The 9,776-nt window shown below is 44.6% G+C and overlaps 1 protein-coding gene across 1 annotated transcript; it reads left to right on the top strand.

Annotated features, from left to right (window-relative positions):
- Window positions 1-217: 217 nt before the first annotated feature.
- On the top strand, window positions 218-5,252 carry LOC149510565 (uncharacterized). The gene is given in 2 exon segments (XM_089757571.1): window positions 218-301; window positions 303-5,252. Coding segments are annotated over 2 exon segments (114 nt in total). The 3' UTR covers window positions 333-5,252.
- Window positions 5,253-9,776: the final 4,524 nt, after the last annotated feature.

Below are 9,776 nucleotides of genomic sequence, written 5' to 3'. Positions count from 1 at the left end.
TTATTGTAATATAAAAACGAATGTAAGACTACCTTACATTACCTTCTTTAGGATAGAACCTGGGTTAGCATTGGAATGCATTTGCCCCCCTTAGGAGATCGCTCTGACGCACGAACCCATTGCTCTTGAATCTGGGGCTTAAGCGGACAAGCATTGGTGCCGCGCAAACAATGTTGAGTTCAACTGGGAAATAGAGTACTCACTAGACACGAAAGAAATGAATCCTTACTTCATCAAGAAAGGAGACGGAGAGCCACGAACCTACTTTCCTGTGCCGGAGGAGAACCAGAAAGAAGTAGACCTTGATCCATGGCCGGGTGCAGAGGAGGTAGGGACGGAGAAAACGTGCTTCATACGCCAGCGGTCGAAGATCGGAGAAAGTTGGTCTAGTCCTATACTATATATAAAGCGAGTGGTGACATCGCAAGAGAAAAGCATTTTTTGAAGTATTATTCTCAAAGCAAGAGATTAAAGTAAGAACCAGCAGAACTTTCTCATCATCGGTCAACTGAGGCTCTGAAACTCGCTTATTCCTCTCTAACACTTTCTTCTGTGTATTCCTTTCTAACAGTTAGTTACCGGCCCGACTACCAAACTCTGTTTGCTCAATGAAAAGTGAAGGTAGTCTACCCGCATCGTCAAAGAAGATATCATGATGCTACCTTTTGCGAATGACAACAGTATGGTGATTTCGGCTTTTCTAAAGGGTGACATTGTAGTGTAGGTTAGATTCCTACTTGTTGAAGATCTATAGTGATGTTATAATGACAATTAAGTAGTTACAGTAGTCTGCCTATAGTCTCATTTATTGCCGTAGATAACGAGATCACACTCTCGTTGACTACCTGCTTCTAGTGCGACAGAGAATGCAAGCAAACAGAGTCGCCGCTGCCTCGTCTGAGAAAGAATTAGATTAAAGGATTGACGAAAGGACTGACTCGAGCCTGCACAATACTTGGAAATGGGGAGACCGGCAAGCAAAACCACCTTCAAGAGCTCGAAGGGCGGACAATGGATAATGTTTCCTTTTATTATGATGGTTATATCATCACGTTAGATGCTTCCTTCGGTTCCTCCTTTATGAATGAGGGACGAAAAGCAATAAGGCTTAAAAGGTAAGGCGGCTATGGAGGACTTGGTTTATTTGTTTGAGAGACGCCTGACGGCTTCTATAAGATTTGCCCAACCCTGGAAAGAAAGGGGGAGGAAATAACTCGTATCGGGGGAGGAGTAGGAGACAGACCCACTGAGCTTTTGTAGGAGCAAGCAGACCGAGTTTCAGACCTAGGGTAGGAGTCCTTATTTATTGACCTTGAAGTTTCGGCATGCAAGTAAGCACGAAATTCATAGAAGGAGGCAATGGAATCCTATCACAATCGGAAGATTCAAATAGGCATAATAGCCGCCCCGTCTACCCGCTATTGGAATAGGCCACACGTCTTAGTCACCTTCTTCAGTGAAGGAAGAAGCCCGCCAGCTTACTATACTAAGGGAAGAGGGTACTATTTAACAGTAGTAGGGGAAGTCGTCCCGAAGCGCAACCAGACTCTTGTTCTTCCTCTTCAGCGGATTCGGATGGGATCGACTAATGAATATGGTTGTAATGGGTAGGATAAAACATGTTCTTATCGGTCATCGCTAGCTGCCGCCTCATAGTAGTGATACGCGTTGGGCGCAAGGAAAGACCCCACTCTAACTCCCCTCATTGCTCTAGCCGGACCGGGAGAAACTATTAATTGGGGGTAGTGGCCCCAGACGAGGGATAAGGACGAGAGATGGGCAACTAGGTAATATAGAAGGTCGACCCAACCGAATCTGTTCGATTCCATCAATCACTCCGTGGGGACGGGAACATGTATCCCTCCCAACCTAATTCATAAAGATTTTTGTCTAAATCCGCTTTCGGCCTATCGATTGAACCGGGGGCTGCTGTTGAGCACTCTTTCCATCACCGGATTCCCTATGCGCTGATTGATGCTTCCTCTCCGACTCAATGAGACCACACTACTGAGTGAGCTTCTTTCTGGCGCTCTTCCTAGGATTCCTAATGCCTCTTGCTTCAACACAGAATAAGGTCTTTTCTCGACCACTTTGTCATCATGATGAAAGCACAGTGAGTGAGTCTTCTTTCCGAGTCGAGTACTAGGCAGTCAATGTAGAGTGAACTGAATTTGTCAGACTTTTGAGCCCGGTACCGAAGCAAAGTACTCATCCGAAAAGACGGTTTGATCATGCCCTTTGTCCTCAACCCATGGTTCCCCTATATTTCCTAACTTTCGCTTTGCTTTCTCTTGAGCCCCCATTTCGTGTTTTTTAAGATCTTTAGAGGTGAACCCACATAGTGGAGCCTTCGTGTACCAATTTCAGTGGTTGAGTTTCGCACTCCCGTCATCTTCCTCTTCTTTTTAGAAAGTCTCATCCCAAATAGTCATCAGAAACAAGCTAGCCGAGCATTGATTTGGGTGTGGGTGGGGTATGATGCCCCAACGGATGGATCTCCATCAACATGAGAGTTTTCCGAGGGAATGAGGAAAAATATCTGGTCGAACCAAGCTTCCTTCTCTCTCTCTTGCTTCCCCACCTGTGACTGAAGCTTCCACATGAGCTTTACTTTCCTATCTGAGTAGACCGAAAGTTCGACTTTTTGGGAGGGACATTAAAAAGGTAGCTTTCTCCCTGGAACCTTTTTCGATAAGTCGTTCAATCCTTTCCTCTTGATCAAATGCATTTCGAAAAGATTTTCACAACACAATGGACTCCCCTACTGCACTGAGACGGACCCAGACCCTCTACCGAAACGGCTCTGTACCTATATGTTCTTTATCTCAAGCGATAGCTTTCAAGTGCCCGACCCAAATCTGGATGATCTTCTCTTGATCAATGAGTGAGAAAGCAAGAGCCAGTCAGAGAGTCACCATAGCCAAGTGATGTTTTCAGGTGGTTCAATCTAGAAGTGGGACGAAAAGAAGAGCTGTCGTAGAGTAGTCTTAGTCCTGTCTACCTTTAGATTGCCCCTATCTATCAACGGGGGACCCCCCGAAGAATAGGAAGCTTCAAGCGATCTGGGATCCCACCTTTGATCGAGATGAAGGTGTAGTTTTCACTAGGAATCCCAGGGTTGCCGATCAGGTGAAGTAGTAGTTTCTGGGCACAAAGGATTCACTCGCGATTATAGGCCCGCCAAAGGGAAAGCGCACAGGTCTTCAAAAGAGACAAGACACGGTCTTTCATTGTCCGAGCAATGGCTCAAGCATTCAATGTCAGATTGTTGCTCATCGAAAGGGGGAGACCCATTCAAAGCTCAGTGGTAGCACTCGACTTCGGTACTAGGCCTGACTAGATGTTCGGAATCTGATGACCAGATGCTCGGAAGTGAAAGAGGGAGCACAGTACGCACTGATGAGCAGCCCGACTTAGACGACTAATGCCTTCTCCCAACCTCAAAACCTTTTGAGGGAAAAGAAAAAGCGAAAAAGAAGCAACTCCTTGAGCGCTAGGAGAGGGACGAAGCGACTGAAAGGAGAGGGACCGCCAGATTGAGGATGAGGAGGGGGGGAGTATGGAAAACGAGATAAAGGTGTGGTCATTGGAGGAGGAGGAATACGAGGCAATGAAATTGTTTGATTTGCTTTTTCTTTTTATGCCGATTCACGTACAAAACCCCTTCAAGCAGTTCATTCTTCGCCTTTGGTAGACTTTTTTTTTATGGCCGTAGACGTACACTTCGTATGCTTCTGCGCTCTACTTTAGCTGGCTTACTACTTTATGGCGTACTTCCGGGACTATCGCACATGACAGGAGCTGGTTTGCTAGCTTATTATTGGACTGATTTCCGGGTACACAAGTTCGGGCTTGCAATAGAGCTGGCTATACTTGTTATGAAATGGGAAGGAGGGAACTAGGCCTACTAAACTCTACCCCCACTACGGTATAGCTTCAACTGGATTCCCCACTATACACTACAAGAAGGGTATTGGCCCTTCCCGGAACAAAGGCACTTGCTGGCTTCCGCTCGTACATACTTTTCTTTTCGTTTCAACTTCAACCGCTATCTATTAGAACATCTAAAAAAGCTGCTAAAGCCCTACTCGCATAAGCAATCTTCCTAGCTTTACGGGTCAAAACCCGGCTATGGAAAGAGACGCTTCCTTGCTTCAGGGACTCTCGAAAACGAATTGGGACTGAAACTGGCCTAGAATAGTTTGGAGGGGAGGTTACCATACTTTTCTTTTCAGGCTAAAGCTTTAAGGGACTTTTTATAGGGCTTGCGAAATGCCTTATCATTTTGACTCTTGAGTCAAACTGGCTTTGGACACAGGTGCAAAGCAAGTCTATGCGGAAAGGATAGGAAAAAGCTCTATACGATACGCGAGTAGTTGGTGGAATACGAGTAAGGACTTTGTTTGCCCAAGTCCCTTGCTTGAAGGACTATCGCACTTGTTGTGGTACTGAGACTGTCCCTACCACTACCCTTTAAAAAGCTGGAAATAGGGAACTTGCTTTTGGAACTGCCTTTGATCTTAGGCTTGCAGCTACTAGGTGCGTACCCTTGAACCTAGCCCTCTTTTTGGGCACAGGCATTGAAAGACGGCTTTCGGAATAGGCTTGTGGGTACTAGCTTGAGGAAGAGAAGGGATTTACTATAGTTGTAATGGCTTGTGCTAAAGGAACTGACAGATGCCATGCCACGATCAAAAGATAACTTAAGTGGGTAAGGCATTCACTTAAAGCGAAGGAATTCTAGGTCAGTGCTTTTTTTTCTCTTACAGAATAAGCTGCTATTGCATACCTTGTTACAAAATACGTAGCTACGGAATTCGTCTAGTCACATGGACTCTTATCTACTTTTCCCACTGTTCGAGTAAGCGCTTCTAGTCTTAGCAAGCAAGTCTAGGACTTAAGGACTGGAATAGGCAGCTAGACTTTGCCTGCTTTACTTACGGATAAGGAATTCCCGGTCTGCGCTTGCCATTCTTACGGATAGGACGACCAAGTCGGCTGGTACCATCTATTGAAGAGAGTCAGTTACACTAAAAGTTAAAGAGGGGTGAGGGAGATTACGCGCCAACTGCTGAAAGCACCGAATCAACAGCAATGTATCTAAGGACTAAACTAAGTCCAGTGAGTTTCATTTCCAACTGATTCTTCATCCCCGAAGTAAGCATACTTAAGCTTAAAGCAGGAATAGAAAGATAGTCAGGCCATAATAGAAGGGCTCTGGCTAGAAGGCCTAAGTTTCATTGTCCCATGCATTAGCCACAAGGCACCCGACAGAGTCTAAATAACCATTTTGTTTTGGTTTGGTTCGATCTCCTAAACGCCGGCAGGCCAGAGGAGAATGATTCAAAAATGGCTAAAGAGTGAAAGTCCTTAGCCTTAGGTGCGTGAATTAGATCAGCATGAGTTTGCCATCTTGAACACTGATCTTTATTAACGACATCGTGACAAAGATATCGCTAGTGATGCCTTTTCTTGTATTGTTTATTAAGATTGATCCAACTTCGGGCTTTTAGTATGATTCCTACATGACTCGATCAATAAAAGAAAGAGTAAGCATCCCCTGGAACTTTATAATCCTTCATCAACCCTGAACTTCTATCTTTCCAAGCTTTTTTCCTCAATCTGGTCGGGGCGAGGAAAATAGTCTTATTTTGTCTTATAATGGTAGGAGCTAGGAGTGGATAGCATATACCCGCAAAGCCTAAGCTATCGTTTCACACTAATCCCGATATTCCAAAAGAGGCTCGACCAGAATAAAAAATGCTGACACAAGGTTTGTAGTTGAGCCAGTAGCTCGAGTTGCAGCTGATTTGTTGAATTCAGTTCTTAGGGAAAGGAAAGGGGTTACGGATATGATCCCAAGTTGTCTGTCCATTGAAAGGAGAGGAGCCAGCAGATGAGACAGGAGCCAAGGATGAGAGATAGGATGGCAATCCCTCTTTCTTACTCTTCAACACCCAAGGAATAAGCGGAGGCATCCCGCCCATGAGAGCCCACTCCGCCCGTGATCAGGAATAAGAAAGATTTTCAAGGCTGCCTAGGGTCGGTCAGTGGAGAGACAGTATGTACGTATGAATTCCCGCCATTTGCTACTTTTCTTTCCCTCTACGAGGAGAATGCCGCATTGGAAGCCTAAGCGGAGTTCTAGCTATGTCTCTCTTCCCTGTCCTTCCCCTCCTCCCATAAACAGATCACAGTGAGATCCCAAGCCTCTCCCTTTTCGTTTTCGAGGGGAAGTCTAGCGATCAAGCCAGTTAGTCATACCATTGAACGAGTGCAGGGATACCCTAGGAGGCGAGTAGAACCCAGCAGTACACCACCTTCCAACTCAAAGGAAGTGAGTCCTTCATGCACACAACAAATGAATTACAGGAATGACTTTGGATTTAGGGCTAGGGCTCTTATCTTAATGCAGGCAAGGAAAATGAAATTGGCAAAGGGAAGAAGGAAATCGACAACCCCAACTAGCTAGGAACTTGGATCCCATAAACCCAGATCCTAGTTAAGAGGGATTCCCAGATCTCGATCCATCCCTAAGAGTGCACCTGCGAAGTAGAAATAAATTGGATAGCTATTAGTTATTGGTTTGGTTATTTATTCGATAGAGGCACTCACTCTAATAAATAAAGGGGTAACTTAAACTCCCAAAAGAAAAGCCTAAGATAAAGGCATTGATTCGTAAGTACTAGGGTTCCACTCTTTCTAATTCTTTTAATTCAAGTCTTCCTATTCCTAGCCTAGCAGAGAGGAAGCTACCCCCATTCCCTGGGTGATGGAAAAAATGTTCGGATGTTCACAGGTCTTCGCCGTAAATCAAGCTCCCCCTTAGATTCGAGGATAGGAAAACTAGCAAGAAGGGTATTACGCTTCAAGAGAAGTGGAACTAAAGCTTCCTTACAGACTCATTTTCTTACCTTTTTTTCCGGATGAGGATTCTACAGAAGATGATGTAAAAGACTCAACGCTTCCTCCCCTTTCAGAAAGACTGTCCTACCCGAGGGTTAGTAGCTAGCGAACCCCAAAAAAACTAATTAGCATTCCTGCCTACCGCTACACGTGGGCGCAGGAAGCTATTTCAATCGGTTTCAAACCTAGCAAAGAGCGCAGAAGTGAGACGGATTCAAATTCCCTGTATCCTAACCCTACATGCGTAAGAGGGCTCGCCCGTATTCCGTTCGCTGGTTAAGAGCCAAACCCTTCTTGCGAATCTGCCTCCGGAAAATAGTTATTATAGAGCATCCTCCTGTGACTCAAAGACTAAAAGCATTTCCCTTGGTATAGATTTTGACTGATGATAGGGTTAAGGAGATAATTCCTATTTCTTACCGCTACGTGGGTACTCTAATCATTCAATTCTAAACCTTCTCTTGTTTGTGGCCACTACAAAATTCTCTTTCTCTTTTTTTGTTTCTTACCTAGCTGGTGTAATTTAAAAACCCCTTTGTTCATAGGAATTACATAAAGCTTTTTTTTGATTGTTCCTAGGCTCGTCGAGACCTCTTCTTTTTGTTTTCTCCTAGGTTTAGGCACTCTATAGATTAAGACTAGAGCTAGAGCAAGTAAGAGAAGAGAGGGAAAGCTAAGGAGAAGACAAGTCATTAACTCTCTCTCTCGTGTCCTTCTATCCCCACCGAGGGGGGAAACGAACCTTTCCTTACTCTACTCTCGTCTCGAGTTGCCATCTCTAGAGTAGGAGTCATAGTACCGTATCAGCTAGAGTTGTCTCTCTTGCTAGAGCTAGAGTTAGAAGCTAGAGTTATAGGCTATAAGACACAGGAAGGGTTAGGTGAAAGGTAAGGAGAAGGCTTCTTCTTTTATGGGGAATCGGTAGTTGAAGGAGGTAGACTCGTATAGGCTTGATAGACTCTTTTAGGCTTTTAGCTAGGTTAGCTAGGAAAGAGAGAGAGAAGGAAAAGGTCTTAGACACGTGTTTAAGTGGAGGGAAAGCTACAGGTCTTGCAGAGCCTCCCTTTAACACGGGCTTAAACAAGCTCCTCTAAGAGGGCTATCTCTACCTCTGATTCACCACCTCCGGGCAATGGAGATTGTCAAAGAAAAGTTGAAGAAGTCGATAGTCGATTTGTCTTTCTTCTTTCTTTCTTCTCTGAGTCTCTCCTTGCCTTTTTCGGAGTATGGAGCCAGCGTCGGTCAAGCATAGCAGCCGAGTTAACGAATAGGCAACAAAGAAGGGTCACCACTCCTTCCTCTATCCGCACTCGACGTACAGAAGCAGTTTCAACAGAGTTGTCTGCTCCAAGCCGGAATCCTTTTCACGATCGAAATAGGCTACATTTGGATGGGTAAACCTGTTATCAATGGAAGTTGGTTTCGCCCCTTAAAGAATCCTTCCTTTCTACGGCCTACAGACAGTCTTATATGATGCTTGCATAGGCCCTAGAGATTGCCCTTTTGAAAGTAATAGGAAGGGTAGACCTACGAAGAAGCTGCTACCTCTTCAATAAGACTTGCACTAAGTAACTCTTTTTGCAGCATCTAGATGTTTCTAAACGAGGTAGGTAGATATCGATTTTCATTTCCTTGCCTTTCCAAGGTAGCCCGTATACCATGTCGGGTATTACAATGTGCACATTTCTTTCTCGATTCCTAAGCGATCGGTTAATCGTATTCAATTCCCTTCTGCATCTTGCCTTCCTTCTGAGCCAGTGTGTGGGTGACACTTCAAGACAGAGATAAGATAGAGATAGGGGATAGGCTGAAGACCAAGCCCATCTTTGTGACAAGACATGCAAGCCAAGGCCAACATCCGGTTGCAAGACGAACTCCTTACTATAGGACACCGAAGTATGGCATTTATGGAATATCCGGAAAGAAAGGAATTCAATAAAAGGACATGAAGACGGGAAAATAGAACTGCAATAGATAGAGATTCATAGGATTCCGCTCAAGGAAGACTTTTTAGCTACAGTTCAAAGATGTCTTGTAATCCCGCAGTTAGGAGACTTGCTCCCCGCTTGCTGAGCTCTGTAAATTGGCATAGCTATTGGCCTCTTTTGCAATCAGTTTCGCTACAGCACCTGCTGCTCTAGCTAATTGTCCACCCTTTTCCAAGCCAAGTGTGATTGAACTATACCACAAGCCTATAAGCCATATAGCTTCTATAACTGCCTCAGTAACTTCCATAGACTCTGCCTCTTTGGTAGATAATGCAACTGTATACTGTAAAGTAGCTTTCCAACTAACCGCACAACCTAAAAGGGTAAAGACATACCCTGTGAAGGATCTCCTCCTATCAAGATCACCTGCATAATCCGAGTCAACGTAGCCGGCCAAAGCACAAAGTGATGACTGAGTGCGAACAAGGTCCAGAATGAAAGAGTCTGGGAAGTACGAACCAGGCTTCTTTGTTAGATGTGACAAAAGTCTGAGTCCTATTCTGAGTTCTACTCTATTAGATTTGAAGATAAGGATACATTTATTCATTTATGATATTCCCAGCATTCGTGGCAGCCTATTGGTCCTTGTTGATCAGCGAAGGATATAGCTAAAGAAAGACCTGCATCTGTCTTTCATTCGGACTTAACTAACCCGGAAGTTTGGTTATCTGAGCTAGCCAATGCCAATATTGTTAGTGCAGGCTGACCGGCAACAGAAGGAGAGGGTGAATGCTCGACAATCAGGAGAGGCTCTTCTCCTTTTTTATTATTTGAATAGTGTGAAGGCCACTAGGACCTTCTTTTCCTATACGTACATCATTTCTTTGAGAAAGAAGGCATAAAACAGTCCGAAAAGGGTCCTATAATGAATGTGAAAAGCAG

The sequence above is a fragment of the Durio zibethinus genome, unplaced genomic scaffold, assembly GCF_047325235.1.
Source record: "Durio zibethinus cultivar Kanyao isolate XHJ-2024 unplaced genomic scaffold, ASM4732523v1 HiC_scaffold_30, whole genome shotgun sequence".
Lineage (NCBI taxonomy): Eukaryota > Viridiplantae > Streptophyta > Magnoliopsida > Malvales > Malvaceae > Durio > Durio zibethinus.
Note: the sequence above shows the minus strand (reverse complement) of the source record. Positions and strands in the feature narration are given on the sequence as shown.